Source organism: Anopheles arabiensis, chromosome 2 (genome assembly GCF_016920715.1).
Source record: "Anopheles arabiensis isolate DONGOLA chromosome 2, AaraD3, whole genome shotgun sequence".
Taxonomy (NCBI): Eukaryota; Metazoa; Arthropoda; class Insecta; order Diptera; family Culicidae; genus Anopheles; species Anopheles arabiensis.
The window spans coordinates 105656695-105672723 of record NC_053517.1 but is presented as its reverse complement, the minus strand read 5'-3'; the positions used below and the strand labels follow the sequence as shown (position 1 = coordinate 105672723).

Here is a 16029-nt window from a genome sequence, read left to right as displayed (position 1 = left end):
GGATTGTCTCATTTTCTAGATCAAAACGTCTGCTCAAACCGATTTAGGTTCTCGTCGCGTTAATTTGATATCCGTGGATCTAAGCCTTATTGCTTGATCCTAGGTGATCCTGAATACTTGGTCTACATATGTAGCAATAAATTCCATGTTCTTAATAAACCTGAAGTCTCTACCTACGAGTTCTGGATAGACAAGAGAAGAGTCTCAATGTCTCTATGTTAAAAATTGGGGTCCTCTGGCTGATTACTAGCTAGATCGGTGTTATTATTACACCTGAAATGCCATCTCGGCCGGTCTCATGGTACAGTCGTCAACTCGTACGACTTAAGAACATGCCCGTCATAGGTTCAAGCCCCAAATGGACTGACTATCCTACTATGGGGGGAAATCAATAAGTCACTGGAAGCCAAGTCCACAAGTGGTAGGCAGCAGGCCTTTGCCGACAACGGTTGTTGAGCCAAAGAAGAAGAAGAAGAAGGGCATCTTGGAGGCACATGTCATCGATTTGATCAAGCTCCTTTTTGTAGAATTCCTTTTCGTTTATTTCGTCCGTTCGCTTCGGTGTCTACCAGTCAACTGCCAATAGTTCTGGTCTCTAGTAGTCTCCTCCAATGCCGATCAATGAGAGCTTTTCCTTCCGATCCCCGTCATTGTTTACACTATTTAATTTGACAAATTTGTTTACTAGTACATTGTACTAAAAGTTTCTGAGGTTCGGTCTGAGCGGTAGAAACGATCGCCCCGTATCCTGGCTATCCTGCTATGTTATTTGTTGCGTCTCATAAGAAGAATTTCATAGCGACCCTTATGTTTCAACATCTTTCCAATCCTCACATGACATTTTCGTTTTATTACATAACTTTTATTCATTGCTGCATTGCTCGGTATGTATCGTTCTTACGTTCGTCCACGCGGTGGAAGTGTATTTCTTTTTTAAACACATTTTCCTTTAAAAAAAATAAGCCATTTCTTGCTCTACAGTAATTGACTTTATGTTTATGCGAAAGCTAACAATCCTTAAGGATCATAAATTTCTATTTGAAAAGTAAAGCTAGAACAAACGGTTTTGTATAACACTTCATACTGCTATTGGCACAAAAGATAAAAACCCAATTTTTTTGACCAATATTGCACTACGAATCTCCTGCTGTACTCACTGTCAATAGTGTCTAATACTAACAAAGTACACTAACTAGCACCACAGTGGTATAGGATCTTCGTGTGCATCCTGCTTGGTTTGCGAGTGTATTGTGTGCTTGTACAGTGTCCGTGTCCGTGTGGTTTGAATGTATGTGCCACAGTGCCGATCGTGTGTATCGTATGTATTACCACCACCAGTCTTCATGCTCAGTCGTGTGTCCGGCATTGTCCTTTGCGCATCGTTTATCGTTCGTGTTATCCATCGTTGTGTGAGCGTCTTTTCGTTGTAGAATAGAGAACAAAAATGGTGCGTTACGCCCTTCAGTGCAATCTTGGGTTGGGTGTGCAAATAATAATTAAACTACTTTTTCGGTTGTTTGTTGGTTCTCGCGCTTAGCGTGAAGTAATCTCGATACAGGTAGGCCAGGCAGGATGCCAGATTGGGAACGCTTGCTGGCAGCTGTTCACCACCGAGCACGGCATACAGCCGGACGGGCTGATGGCACCTAACCAAGCAGTGGAGGAAAACATGGCCGCCTTCTTTCAAGACACACGCTCCGGCCGGGTGGTGCCGCGCAGCATCTTCATCGATCTGGAGGAGTCGGTGATCGACGACATCCGGAACAGCTCGTACAAGCAGCTGTACCATCCCGAGTACATGATCATGGGCAAGGAGGACGCGGCGAACAACTTTGCCCGCGGGCACTACACCGTCGGCAAGCAGATCATCGACCGGGTCGGCAACACGATACGTAAGCTGTCGGAGCAGTGCGACGGGCTGCAGGGCTTTCTGCTGTTCCACTCGTTCGGCGGCGGCACCGGGTCCGGGTTTACCTCGCTGCTGCTCGACCAGATCGTGATGGACTATGCGAAGAAGTGCAAGCTACAGTTCGCCGTCTACCCGTCGCCCAAGATCTCGACCGCCGTGGTCGAACCGTACAACGCGGTACTGTGCACGCACGGCACGATGAACACGTCCGACTGCTGCTTCATCATGGACAACGAGGCGACGTACGAGATCTGCTCGAAAACGCTGCAGATCGATCGGCCGCACTACACCGACCTGAACGCGCTCGTGGCGCAGGTCGTGTCGTCGGCCACCGCCTCGCTCCGCTTCAAAGGCACGATGAACGTGGACCTGAACGAGTTCCAGACGAACCTGGTGCCGTTCCCGCGCGTCCACTATCCGCTCGTGTCGTACGCACCGCTCGTCTCCGCCTCGAAAGCGTCGCACGAGAGCAGCTCGGTGGCGGAGATTGCGAGCGCGTGCTTCACCGCGGACAACACGATGGTCAAGTGTGACCCGCGGCACGGCAAGTACATGGCGTGCTGCATGCTGTTCCGGGGCGACGTCGTGCCGAAGGACACGAACGAGGCGGTGGCAGCGATCAAGAAGAAGCGCCACATCAGCTTCGTCGACTGGTGCCCGACCGGGTTCAAGATCGGCATCAACCAGCAGGCCCCGTCCGTGCTGCCGGGCAGCGAGCTGGCCAAACCAAAGCGGGCCGTCTGCATGCTCTCCAACTCGACCGCCATCTCGGAGGCGTGGGCCCGGCTGAACCAGAAGTACGACCTGATGTACAAGAAGCGCGCGTTCGTGCACTGGTACGTCGGGGAGGGCATGGAGGAGGGCGAGTTTTCGGAGGCGCGCGAGGACTTGGCGTGCCTCGAGCGGGACTACGAGGAGGTGGCGGGCGATACGGTCGCGTCCGGGGAGGAGTATTACGATGATGATGAGTATTAGTCGGCGCGGCAAGGCGCCGCGGTTGATTGAGAACGTTGAACGTTACGGGGGAAGACGGCTTTTAATAAAATAAGAATAATTTTTGAACTATTTGTTATTTGTATCTGGTTTACGTCTCGCGGTAGGGGAATTAAGGGAAAGAAAGAAAGAGAGTCCCGCCAGCATAGCTTCGGATGAATTAGGTCTTAACCCTGTCACGAGACGTACATTACATATAAAGTTTTGTTATTTTATTCCGTAACGTTTCGCTCCATTTTGGTAGACACATAGAAAAGATTTTTTTTTTGTAAAAAAAGCATCTTTGTTAAAGGTAAAAAAACACAGCAATTAAACACCTTTTCCCCATACAGATAAGAATAAAAAACATGAACGCTTGTGTGTGTGTGTGGTGACTCTTCTATCACGCCCCGGAAGCTACGTTTTTTAACACAATATAAAACATTTAAACTAACGTGAAACAATTTTTGAGCCGTCCCTTCCTTCCCCCAGTGAGGCGCTCAGAAATGTATGATGAATTAAACGCTCTCTCCTATCGCTAACGCGTGCTAGAATTGTGTCGTGGCACCTAGAAAGGCATAGAAACGGGGCATCACTCTTACAAACTGGAAGAAAGAAAAGCAACAAAAAAAATCGAGCATACTTGTGACGCACGAACCACGAGCCCGGGGAGCTCTAACAATACAAAGAGTAACAAATGAAAATCTTTTATGCATTTCACAGGCCAATGTGGGGCCCTTACACTGCCATCCTTCTTTCGTTGCCTTCGGCCCGCATTTTTTCCATCCCTCCCCTCAAAAAATGTGTGTATGTAAGGTAAGGCAGTCGATGAAACTTTGGTATCCTACTTTTCATAGAAGAAAAAAAGAGGTACATATTATCTTGCCGATCATGTTTTTAAAGACGTTTTTTCGCATTCTTTTTGCTATCCTCGTTTCCGCCGGCGCGTTCGTCTCGTGTTTCGATATGGATCCTAATATGCTGATTTACAATCAGCACATCTTGTCGCCCGTGCCGAGAGAATTGGTTTCTGGATGGTTTTTTTTGTGGTATGTTTTCGTTCGAAATTGGCTCACAGACAGAGATAGTAGTAGGTAGCGAAGATAGTAATAGATAGAGTTTATAGAGAAATCAATTACGCTTCTAAATATGGTTGGCCTTTTTAGAGTTTAGCTTTTGTTACCGTGTGGCGCACACGGGTTTTCTCCCTGGCGCTCTGAAATCCTACCTTAATGTTTGTATGCGTACGCTCCTGTTCGCCCCAAAACGCCATTGGAAAACGTTTGGTTTTGTATGAAGGCTTTTGCTTTGCTTTAGATTGTTCCAGTTGTTGCGATTTTCTAGTGTTTGAAACTATCATAAGAGCTTCATGGATGGGTGCCATTTCCTTAGTATTTCCACTATCCTCTTTTGTTGTCCCCTTTGCTTTAACTAATCTCCCTTCCCGCAACCACACACAGCACCTTTGTATTGCATACTGGAACACGGTGGCCCAGTGGCCTTGTGGGGGTCCTTGTTCCGTGGCCGTTGTGCGATGCGATGTTTGTTTTCCCACATGCCATTTCTGTTTTTTGCTTTGCTACGTGCACTCCTCACTCGCATTCATTCAAACACTTTCATCCACTTAACAGTACAGTACTTGGAAATGTGTGTGTGTGTGTAGGAGCTGCTCGGTGCCCCCATATGTGTGCGTGCGCAGCCCGGGGGGACTTACTGGGTGAAGTAGAACCGATAGAGGATGGTGGCGAGCAGTCCGAGGATAAGTGGCACTATCCACTGCTTCAGTTGGCTGTAGCAAAAAGGGGTTTAAAATTAAAACAAACGAAAGAAGTTAGCGTGAATTAGGTGATAAAGCTCTGATAAAGACAAAGCATTCACTACTCACTTATCATCCTGCTGGTCCATTTTCCAGTCCGGTTCCTTCTTCACCGGGATCTGTTTTCGTTCCGCTTCGATCAGCTCGCCAACTTTGAACTTCTTCATCATCTCCCGGGCATCGCTGCTGTGGCCAACGTCCTCAAACGCTTCCGTTGCTTCCCTGCCGGCCTGTTCCAGCAGCACCTCTTCGCCACCGGGATGCTAAAAACGGGAAACCGCAATCGCAATTAGATGAAAATTTAATTTAAAACGACAGTTACGATGAGGAGGACTTCTATTTGAGAAGAGTTTTTTTTTATAAATCACAATTATTATCTTTGTAGCGCAAATAATCTTGCATATCTTGGTCTCTCCATGGTATGTCTCAACCGGTATGCTACCTACTCGTAGCCTCGTTTTGCAAACTCATCGTGACAATACTGCTTTATCTTATCGTGTGTACGTCGTCGCGCACCAGCACCGGAGGTTAAATTCGTCTAAAAGGGTACACGATGGAACTTTCTACGCGCTTTTTGCGGCTGCGTACGTGACAATGTGATTTTTTAAAGGATTAAATAAAATATCCTGCATTGAAATTAATGTCCTCATGTAATCCGAAATGAATGTTTAAAGCTATCAGCAGCTAGTCAGCCCAAGCATCAGCTGGAACCAACAGCTGTTCCTTTCCGCGTTAAAGATCTCTAGATGCGTAAACAAAACAATAGAGGCGTACCGAACAGGGCATGCGTGATGTTCAATTGTTCATGTTTGCATGACTCCGTCAAGGTTAACACAGTTCAGCAGCTCGCGCTTGGGGGAGCTCTCCATTACTTGGTGTGGTGCAAAACAGCGCACACACACACACAGCACAAAGCCATTTGGGGTGGAAAACGACGCTAGTGGTGATGCTATTGGAAATGTAAACGAGACAGATTTCTAGTCTGTCTAATCATCTTTAACCTTAGCGTTTTTTTACGATGGCCTAGTCGAGGTCTGTAATAAACTTTCCCTCGGCAGCAAGTGTGCTTGTTTGCTGCTGTCTCTTTACTACTCCTATCGCGATGCACATAAAAATATTGATAAAGTGACTGCTGCTGTTATTGCTGGTGACTTGGCAGCTTTCGTCTATTAAACATCAATAGATCGCTCAAAAGAAAACCCCGTACTGGGCGTGTACACGTTGATGTGTCCGGTGACGATCGACTGGCACGATCCGCGAATGATTAAAATCGACAAATCTACATTTTTGGACTCCATACAGACAAATTCATTAAACCGTTAGCGTTCCAGCAGAAATGTGCACACATACGATTTGACCGTTCGTTACGAACAGACACCACCCTCCTCCCTGACCAACTCCGACTGCTCGGTTGGAAGGGGGGCCGTCTAACCTTGAACTTTGATCAGTACCGAGCATGATTTGCAAATATCGTACTGCTTGCTGGCAGGCAGTCGCTCGACGGTTCCAGATGATACTACAGAAAAAACAACTCCCTAGTTCTACCCCTTCCAAACCCCAATTTCCGTCTCCGTGTGTTTGTCACATCGTCTTCTTTGCCATCGTATCTTTTACGCGCGATCGTTGTCCGGCAGTTCAAGATCTTGTCTACTATATGCGCGCTTCGGTGTGTGCCCTACTGTGTTGTTTGCATTGCAAATCGTCCCCCACCTCCCAGCGGACGGACTACGGCTATATGATGATGATGCTGCTGGAAAAGCCGTTTTAAAACGATTATCCAGCTGTCGTCGAGTTATGCAATGTGAAAATGGGGCGCGATTTCTCTTCTCTAAAACGGTGGACCCGCGAATGGTTTGGTCGCACCTCTCCCCCACCTCATCCTGGAAACGGTTCATTATCTTGCTCATTTCTACTGGCCCGAAGGAGGTTGTGCCTCTGGTGTGGTGATTATCTATCTTTACTCGTGGCACTTCCACGTTCCCTGTCACACCTTGCCACTGTGACCACGTTGAAGGCACTACACGGCCTGCCGTGACTCCTTCTATTGACCTGCTCCCTTTCGGAGCTACCATCCCTCCCTCTCGGCGGGATTTACCTCGTTCAAAAACTCCGTCACATCGTAGATGTCGTTGTGAATCACAATCCAGGTCGATTTGTTCGTGTTGTGGGACTTTACGTCCGCGAGCGAGTACGTTTTCACTTCCGACATGGCTGGTGGGGTGGGTTTTGGTTGGCTTAGGTGTTAGGGGGCTGCTGCTGCTGCTACCACTGATAATGGAGGAAGAAAGCTACACTACACCACTTGCACTTGTTGTGCTGCTTTTCTTTTTTTTTCTTTCCCCGAGGAGAGCGCGACCGAAATACGCGTGTACGTTCGTTCCGTTCGGCTATCGTGTGACGTTTAAATGCCTTTTCGTGCTAGCTCGCACTGTTCGCGCTGGGGTTGTGTTGAACGGGCTGCAGCGATGTGATACTGCTCCGGGGGTGGGGTAGCTGTCAAACGAGCTGTGACAGGATCCGTTTACCACTTCGCGTTGGGCGATGCGGTGCGTGTTGAGCGCTTGAAATGGTTCCACGTAATTTCAAGATGGATTGAATGGAGTTTCTTTTTTTGATGATAAAATTGCCGAAAATGTTTTGTTTACTCTTTGATGCAATTAAACATTTATCTTATTGCAGTATTGCGAAAATTTGAAAATAAAACGATAATACTCTTTTACATGATGCTACCATCTTTGAATGCTACGAAAGCCAATCGATCAAATCACAAATCCTCTTTGGATGTTTGTTTTTTTACTTAGGTACCGGCAATTGCTTTCTTTTTTATTGCTTTAAATTATTGATCAACAGCTAGAAAAGTTAGATTTTGTTTCAGTAAAATCGATTCCCTTGTACATTCAGTATCACAATAATGGACCAATGCTGTCGAAATGATCACTCACGGTAATGCAATTGCAATTGCATTAACCTATTTGCATATACTGGTGCATAAGCCGGCACTCTTCTCAGTGAGGGGGCAGTGCATATCCTAACCCCTTACCACTCTGCCCTAGTGCTTTTGTTGGATCTTCCTCTGGCTGTTTTTAATTGGTTTTGCAGGAGCAGTTTTAGATGTATCGATTTTATGCCCGCAATGATGCATTGCATGTAGCACCACCGTCCGGCTACCGTGGCCCGAACGAGCTATGTTGCTCTTGAAAAAAGCATTTCCTTTTTTCTAATAATAACAGCCCTCCCTACCGTCTAATGGTGCTGCATTATATTGTTGTTGAATTCGTTTCATTTCCCCCCATTTAAATTAATGTTTATTTTATGATGCTCCGGAGGATTGTCCGCACTTCGATTACGGGTTGCACGCTCAGATGCTATCAGCGGTGGGGAGCTCTCGGGATGTCCACGTATGCAAACAAAGCGAAAAAAGTGGTCATCCGGCTTAATTACTTTCACCCCCTGCCACCGGGGCGAACAATGCATTTCTCCGGCCAACAATGGAAGAAAGGTTATCTCTTCATTTCAACCTCCCACTTGAAAACACGCACACCCGCAGTACATTCCCCCTGTCCCGCTAGCTACATTTCTCAAGGTTAAAAATGGTGCACCCACCAACCAACCATCGCGCATTTTCCATTTCTCTAGCATTTTTATTCTTCCTCTCGCGTTCTCAGTGTTCCAGAAGCACACTTTTAAAAGCAAACTTGAGTACGACGATACACATAATTGTATAAAATAAAACAGGAATATTCCTTTTCCTCCTTCTTCTCCTTCACACAGTGATTAGAGAGTTAGAGAGTGTGTGTGTGTGTTTGTCAGTGAGTGTGTAAATGCTTGATTGTTTCAGTGTTAGCCCGCGTGTGTGTGAGTGTTTGCACCGAGAACAAGCGCTTTACTCGTACACCCATCCTTCGGTGGCCGGCGTCCAGGATACCAGCTCCTCGTCCTTGAACCACAGAGCGATCTCCTTGTTGGCCGATTCGACCGCATCCGAGCCGTGGATGATGTTACGTCCGACCTGGACGCACAGATCGCCACGGATGGTGCCGGGCTCGGAGTCGGCCGGGTTGGTGGCGCCCAGCATCTTGCGGCCGGTCTTGACGGCGTTCAGGCCCTCCCAGACCATCGGTACGACCGGGCCGGAGCTCATGTACGTGACCAGTCCGGGGAAGAACGGACGGGCCGACAGGTCGGCGTAGTGCTTCTCGAGCAGCTCCTTCGATGGCTAAAGAGAGAGAGGAAAGAGAAACCATTGATCGATTTTCCATTAGTTACAGAGGTCAAAGAGCACGTTTTTTCTTCCACTTCAAACAGACGACGGCGACACATTTTTCTAGGTTATGTGGTTACGTGGAGCCGGACCGGAGCGACCAAGCTCGAGGGGGTTTCGGGAGTTTTGCAGCGGCACTTTTTACTTACCCACATGAACTTCATCGCGACCAGCTTGAAGCCCTTGGCCTCGAAGCGCTGCATGATCTGGCCGACGAGTCCACGCTGGACTCCGTCGGGCTTGATCATGATGAAGGTACGTTCCTTGTTGGCGGCCATCGCGGATGAGAACAGCGAGAAAAATGCGAGAAGTGAAGCGATCATGCGAAAAGCTCGGACCTATATATCCCCGAAGCGCTGCTGTGGACGGGGCCGCTGGCTAAAAATACGCTGACAGCTGTCTCCCGGCTCTGTCAAAGCTTCGCGGAACTGTCAACCAAGTGCACGGTGGCAGCGGCCCATCGTTCCTGCACACACCTTGGTGGAAAGTGGGTTGATTTTATTTTTACGAAATGATGAACATTTTCCTGGAGAATTTTAAGAAACAATTCACATGGTTTGCATGATTTTATTTTTAATGTATTTTTGTTATTTTCCGTTGTTTTCAAGGTTATTTGAAAAACGATGTCAACCCTCAACATTATTGGGGGAAATCAAGTTTTTCCAACATTTCCATTCATTCACACAAATTAAATTGCATAAATTGTGTGCAAAATGGCTCTTCTTTGGTTGTTCCCTCTGGAACAGCTGATGCGTTTTGTAAACAAAGACAAGCGAGCAACTGTCAACTGGCGCACACCTCCCAGGCCCTACATATATAAACCTGGGAAATGCATCCAAGCAAAATTTTCCACTGGATGCACCGGCTGGCACTGACAAACATCGCCGCCAGTTCGTGTGCGTGTGTGTGTCTCTATTGCTGAGGTGCATTGGGGCGGAGCGCAAATTCGTGAACGTCTCATTAAAATCGGTAAAGTTATATGAAATAGTGCAAATACCTGTCCACGAACGGTGCCGGGCAAGCCTTCGAAGCGTGTTACGTTGTTCGTCCAGTGAGAACAATAGAAAATAAGGCGAAAAGATGTGTTTTTTTTGCGGTTTTACACATAAAAGCCCCAGGGACTGAACGTGTTTGTGGAGCAAATTGAAGGAAAAACAAAGCTTCTGTTTAAATAAATCAAACTTCCGTTAGTGTCCATTTTCTCGAGGGAATAAACTGCTAATGGCAACGCAAAAGTTGTGTTTTGTTCGTTTCCCGGCAACGAAAATGATTGGCTCTAGCAAGGACAGAGTCACGCTAATCGCCCAGGCCTACAGAGTCCTAGTTGGTACATGCCAGTTAGCGACCAGGCCGTCGCGATTATGCAGGAAGTGCTAATTTGGGGTCAAAGATGAGTTCAGGTTGGAAATATCTCGTATGACCCAGTTTCAAGCGACTTTCAGCTTCGAGTTCGTACGAAAATAGAAACATTCGCAGTTTTCTCCAACGCATGGACAAAAATGGTTTCATAATCAACCACCCAAAAAAAGGACACCTGTAAATGATGTCCTGAATGTTGGAGAGAGTGAGATAGATTCGCTGGTTTAGATTATGTAACTCTCTCCTACATTGTGTGGGAACACGAAAAGAACGATCACTTTGTTGAACCCTAGGCCAAACAACATTGTTGCAGTTGGCTAATTCTTTGGTTTTACCTCTGGCGGTTAATCATCGGAACTGATCGTGAACGGTTTCTTCCTTCCCAGCCATGTCCAACATCGATATCGTGCAGCCGCTGTGGGATCTGAGCACTTTTACCGGCCGTCTGAAGCACTACTTCTGGATAACTGACCCGCGCACATGCTTCGCCACCGATGAGGAGCTTGATCGCGCCAAAGAGCTGTACCAAAGTGTGAAGTAGGCGCTGCTGCTGCAACCGACATGATTGTTTTCTCTCACACGTTGTCATTGTTGGGCTTTTCCAATTGCAGGGCTGGCACTATACCTCAAAATACAACGATCGATCAGATACATTATGCGAAGAAGCTGTACGAAAGCGCCTTCCATCCGGACAGTGGCGAGAAGCAGAACGTGTTCGGGCGGATGAGCTTTCAGATGCCGGGCGGTATGGCCATTACCGGGGCCATGCTACAGTGGTACAAGTAAGACTGTCTATGACTGCCATTTTGAAGCACTTTTTTATGGAATTCCATTTTTTCTTTGGTTTGCAGAACAACGACCGGAGTGGTATTCTGGCAGTGGGTGAACCAATCGTTCAATGCGCTCGTCAACTACACGAACCGTAACGCAAACTCGTCCCTCTCGACCACCCAGCTAGGGGTGGCTTACGTGTCGGCCACGACGTCCGCCCTGGTGGCTGCGGTCGGCTACAAGGCGTACCTGCAGAAGCGGGCCACACCATTGTTCCAGCGATACGTTCCGTTTGTGGCGGTGGCGGCGGCTAACTGTATCAACATACCGCTGATGCGCCAGAACGAGCTGATACACGGCATCGGCATTGAGGATGAGAATGGCAATGTGGTCGGTTCGAGCCGGTTGGCTGCGGCGAAAGGAATTGCCCAGGTGAGTTGGGGCGTGGGCGAGGAGACGAACCCCCGTTTGCTTATCACAGTTTTCCTGCTCCTTTTTTGGGAATTTCTTCTACAGGTGGTAACTTCCCGCATTGCCATGTGTGCACCGGGAATGCTGATCCTGCCTGTCATCATGGAACGATTGGAGCAATATCAGTCTTTCCGCCGTATCGCAATTCTTCACGCACCATTCCAGGTTTTGGTTGTCGGTTGTTTGTAAGTATCCGAAAGGGGTCCTCCCGGCGGGGCATAATTTCGAGAAAAAAGTGCTTTACTCACAATGTCTCTGACTATTGCTAATGCCTTTTAGCCTAACGGTAATGGTACCGACGGCCTGTGCGCTGTTCCCGCAGAAGGCAGAGCTGAGCACGAGCGTGATGAAGCTGGTCGAGCCAGAGTTCTACGAGGAGATGTGCAAGAAGAACGAGCGCGTACCGGAGCTGGTGTACTTTAACAAGGGACTGTAAGCGCGTCATCATCACCCTGTGGATCGATTGATTACCTCCACTAGCCAATTTGTACGCGAGCGCACAGCCGGAAGCTAGTTCCATCCTCACACAAATGCATCAAATGCAGTGCAGAATACAATAAACGATTCGTCATCAGGTAGAAAGTTAAAAATTCGGGAATGGATCCGTTCGTTTTTGTTGCATGGAGCGACTTCGCTGGAGCCTCTTTTTAGTTCTTTTAGACACAAAGATTTCAAGAATGTGAAGAAATGCTGTTCATTGGAATAGTGAAAAGAAATCCATTTCTTTGTCTATCTTATCGTGAACTCGCTCATGTCATTCTCAAAATCGTATCGCACAACTTCCCTGGACCTTGCTCAGGGAACTGATAACCGCCCAGACCACGCAAAGTGTATGTTGTTCACGTTCAGCTTGGATATTTTAATAATAGTGCGCTACAAAATATAGTTTTTCGTCGATTGATTTCAAAACTTATCAAATTGATTACCGTCTTTAAATTTTTGTTTGCTTTGTTTCAATGAGGCGGCGCTGTGGCAGACTTTCAGCAAGACAACCAACGAACGGACTCTGTAATCTGATCGTTGTTTTAGAGAATTCCTATTTATTTCATGAAATTATATAGCCTTTTGTTATCATTCCTTCATTTTACAACTCTAAAGTAAGTTATTTTGAAAGTTGTGCATTTTTTTTTAAATTCCTCCATTCAGCACTTTTGTACCACTAGAACTCCCACTGTGCGCTGGCTCGCCTGCTGAAAATGGTCCTCCAACTTTGACAGATCAATTGCTGTGTGCTAAACATATATGTGTGTGTGTGCGTGTGTGTGTTCGTGCGCCTGTGTACATGGGAAATTGTATATGTCCGTCTTGTGTCTCTGTGGGAAGGTGCGAAGAAAGTTTTGCGTTCGAGAACGTCGAACAAAACGACACACCACCGTTTTATCGTCTTTTGCCGCGAGTTTTTATCGAAATTGCTGCCGAGTAGCTGACTATAGGGCATTGCTAAAATGTGCCACGGACCATAGTTGCAGGTGCAATACACACACAGCAACCATAGGAGAACGTTTTCGCGTTGTGTCTACCCTCCAGAGCAGTATCCAAGAGCCAGTGCCCCAAGCAGAACAAGTGCAGTGGAAAATGTTGGCCACCGCTCGGCGTAGCTGGGCACGGAAAGATGCACGGAAAGCCATGGAAAATGGTGCCTAGAAAGAGGAGGCTACACACGGGCAGTTACCCCCCGCAAAGAAACAGATGCTGTCGTAGTGAAAAATAGATTCCTCTACAGCTCTCTGCTCTTCGTGCAGTGTATATAGTAAGAGTTGGAGATCTCCCCCCCTTTGACCCCACCAACCTTCTCTATTGATGTGGCATTTGTGGTCGGTGGGGTTTGTGCTGGTATTTTAGTTGATTTGGTGGGTCCACGAACGATACAAGAAAATTGTGTGAACAATAACTGATTCAGTGCTTTGTGAGAAACAGAAACAAAAAAAAATACCCATATTCGTTGTGGCAAACTGTTCGGTTCATAGAGAGACAGAGAGCGAGAGAGAGCGTGAGACATAAACGGTAGGGTGAGAGGTCACAGCCACAGGTCAGACAAAAAAAAAGAAACAGTGGAAGAATTGCGGTGTAGTGTGGTGTACGGTGGTGGACGAACATTAAGCAACAACGCCACAATCGCCAATTATCTCGGTGCACCAGACACCCAAACACCCGCCCCAGGCCCAGCAATCATCCCTCAGCAAACGCGTAAAGTTGATGCCAAACAAATAGTGTGTACCAAGAGTGGGAGTGAAAGAGAGGGAAAGCGATAGAGAGATAGAAAGGGCCCCGGAAGGGATGCAATACTGACCTACAACAAAGGCGTTTGGAAAACATTGGAAATGAATGAATCTCTACACATCGAAGCAGCAATGAGCACTGAGGATGGTGTGTAGTTTTCCATTCCAGCATCAGTTCCAATTGCGTTCGCTACTTTTGTCTGGTCACTAACCAACCCCCCCTCACACACACACACACACGTACACTTTATTCTATTTTAGGATCATCATTTTCCCAGCTTTACGTTGTGCCGCTTGTTGCCGTACCGAACCGAAGAGGCAGCGTCCCGTCCCGATACACTCCAGGCAGCGCCAGTGCAGCGCCACTGCAGCGCCGATACTATGACACACCGACAGTCGGCCACGCGGTCACCGTTCGTTCGGCGCACAGCCTGCTGCGATAGGGAAAATGCTGGATGCGATTGTGTACAACGGCTGCACGCATCGATTGCTGCGATTGGGGGTAGCGCTTGTGTTTGTGAGCACGCTGGTGGACTTGCTAGCCGCGTCACCGACCACCGTGTACGATAGTTACGGCGACAACCGGGCGCTTCCGGTGCGCGTAGACGACCGCTCGAGCGGCGGCACCTTCTTCTCATCCCCGCTACATCCGCCACTTTCCGCACAGCAGGGCGCAGGGGAAACGCTCCCGCCAGTGCAACAGCAGCTGGTGGTCGGCGGTGGCGGCGGCGTGACGCGCGTCCCGTGGTACGGCCTGACCGAGCTGTCCGACGTTTTGCTACTCGGTGTGCTGGTGACAGTTGCCGTGCTCGGAACGCTACTGTTCGTTGTGTTAGTGTTGGGCCTGCGGGCCAAGTTGCACCTGCTGCGGCAGGACCGGGCTGCCGCTGGGGACGATCGCGCGGAACTGGCCGCGGACTATGCGCAGGAGTGCAGTGCGATCAAGTGCGTGGGAAGTGGAGGGAAAGGGAAAGTGATCAAAACACCGCCAGCGTCGCCTCCAATCTTGCTGCTGGAAGCGGGCGCAGTGGTGAAACCGGTGCCGACCACGTGCATTGCCGTGACCGGGGTGAACGGGGGCCGTCGCCGTACCGAGCAGCATTTAAACCAGTCCGACAAGCGGCACCGCTCACCGGGGGGCAGGGGGAGCAAGAGGCGGCCGCCACCGGTCGCCAGTGGGCAACCGTTGCCGGTGGCAACGGTAAACATGAGTGCGTCGATCGGGGCAACCGCGTCGATCGATTCTGCCAACAGCAGCGCTAGTGGGCGCGAAACCACCGAGCACGTTACCATCGACGATAAGGACAGGCACCATCGAGGACAGCCACGTGCCGAGCAGGGCGAAGAGCAGCAGCAGCCAGTGTCACCGCTGCCATCAGCACCACCACCACCGTCCGACAAGCGGAACGTGCTCAAACGGCAAGCCGTAGCGGAGCTGTCCGTATTTGCCGGTCTGCCAGCGCCGGGAACGCCCGGTAGCGGATCGCCCACCGCCTACCTCCAGCTGCTAACGCCACTGTCCGCCTCGTCGCTCTCCACGTCCGCCGCTACCACCGACAATAATGCGACCCCGACGAAGGGCGAGCCCGGTGGGGGCAGCGCGGCCGGCGGCGGTCCCCTGTCCGCCGCGGAATCGATGGCCGCCGCACGGTTCGGCTTTTCGCCCCGGTCGATACACTCCTTCACCATGCAGACGGCCACGTACTTTCGCTTCCCGGACGTGGACGATTTCACACCGACACCGCGCACGCTGCCGAAGCGGCACGGGGCGCCGGCGGCGATGAAACCTGCTCCACCCCGCCCGCCGTCGATGCGCGCACCGAAGAGGAGGAGGAGGACGGTGGTGGCCAACCCTCGCCACCGGCGAAAGGAGGAGGGTGAAGGAGGACGGAACAAATGGTGGCCAACCAACCTGACGGAGGGGGCGCGGCTGGTCGAGGAAAACCTCACCTCGACCATACCGGTGCAGGAGCTGGTCGGGATGGCAGCGCACCGAACGGGCGGATTCGCGAAGAGAACGAACGAGATGCCCGATGACCACCGAACGCATCGCCACCGATGCGACGAGGACGGGAAGGCAGCCCGGCAACGGTCGGCGGCACGGGCGAAGCGCGTCCGGCAACGCAGGGCAGACCGCCGCCGCCGGGCGCCTCCCAGTCGACGGGGTTCGTTGCGAAACCGATCGTAGACCGTTACGGGGTCAGTTTCGAACCCCACGATGAGCACCCAACAACAGCAGCAGCAGCCCACT

The 16029-nt window shown here is 49.5% G+C and overlaps 5 protein-coding genes across 7 annotated transcripts; 3 read left to right on the top strand and 2 right to left on the bottom strand.

Annotated features, from left to right (window-relative positions):
• Window positions 1-1228: 1228 nt before the first annotated feature.
• LOC120907561 (tubulin alpha-8 chain-like) lies at window positions 1229-2976 on the top strand. Its single transcript, XM_040319081.1, has 2 exons — window positions 1229-1447; window positions 1538-2976. The coding sequence occupies exons 1-2, from the start codon at window positions 1445-1447 to the stop codon at window positions 2882-2884; spliced, it is 1350 nt and encodes a 449-aa protein (XP_040175015.1). The 5' UTR covers window positions 1229-1444; the 3' UTR covers window positions 2885-2976.
• Window positions 2977-3092: 116 nt separating this feature from the next.
• On the bottom strand, window positions 3093-7141 carry LOC120907576 (cytochrome b5). The gene is made up of 3 exons (XM_040319082.1): window positions 6793-7141; window positions 4767-4960; window positions 3093-4670 (listed from the first exon to the last, which is right to left on the bottom strand). Exons 1-3 carry the CDS (start codon window positions 6904-6906, stop codon window positions 4592-4594), a joined length of 387 nt encoding a protein of 128 aa, XP_040175016.1. The 5' UTR covers window positions 6907-7141; the 3' UTR covers window positions 3093-4591.
• A 1176-nt stretch (window positions 7142-8317) lies between these two features.
• LOC120895209 (nucleoside diphosphate kinase) lies at window positions 8318-9307 on the bottom strand. Its single transcript, XM_040298347.1, has 2 exons — window positions 9108-9307; window positions 8318-8913 (listed from the first exon to the last, which is right to left on the bottom strand). The coding sequence occupies exons 1-2, from the start codon at window positions 9279-9281 to the stop codon at window positions 8581-8583; spliced, it is 507 nt and encodes a 168-aa protein (XP_040154281.1). The 5' UTR covers window positions 9282-9307; the 3' UTR covers window positions 8318-8580.
• Window positions 9308-9792: 485 nt separating this feature from the next.
• On the top strand, window positions 9793-12157 carry LOC120895208 (sideroflexin-2). 3 transcript variants are annotated; one of them, XM_040298344.1, is made up of 6 exons: window positions 9793-9927; window positions 10704-10854; window positions 10929-11099; window positions 11169-11520; window positions 11605-11744; window positions 11839-11995. In XM_040298344.1, the coding sequence occupies exons 2-6, from the start codon at window positions 10706-10708 to the stop codon at window positions 11993-11995; spliced, it is 969 nt and encodes a 322-aa protein (XP_040154278.1). In that variant the 5' UTR covers window positions 9793-9927; window positions 10704-10705. The 3 variants fall into 3 exon arrangements, with proteins under 3 accessions (XP_040154278.1, XP_040154279.1, XP_040154280.1); XM_040298345.1 differs by having other exon boundaries at window positions 9824-10009; XM_040298346.1 differs by lacking the exon at window positions 9793-9927 and having other exon boundaries at window positions 10706-10854; window positions 11839-12157.
• A 652-nt stretch (window positions 12158-12809) lies between these two features.
• On the top strand, window positions 12810-15966 carry LOC120895047. Its single transcript, XM_040298042.1, has 2 exons — window positions 12810-12882; window positions 14040-15966. Exon 2 carries the CDS (start codon window positions 14227-14229, stop codon window positions 15964-15966), a length of 1740 nt encoding a protein of 579 aa, XP_040153976.1. The 5' UTR covers window positions 12810-12882; window positions 14040-14226.
• The last annotated feature ends 63 nt before the right edge of the window (window positions 15967-16029 follow it).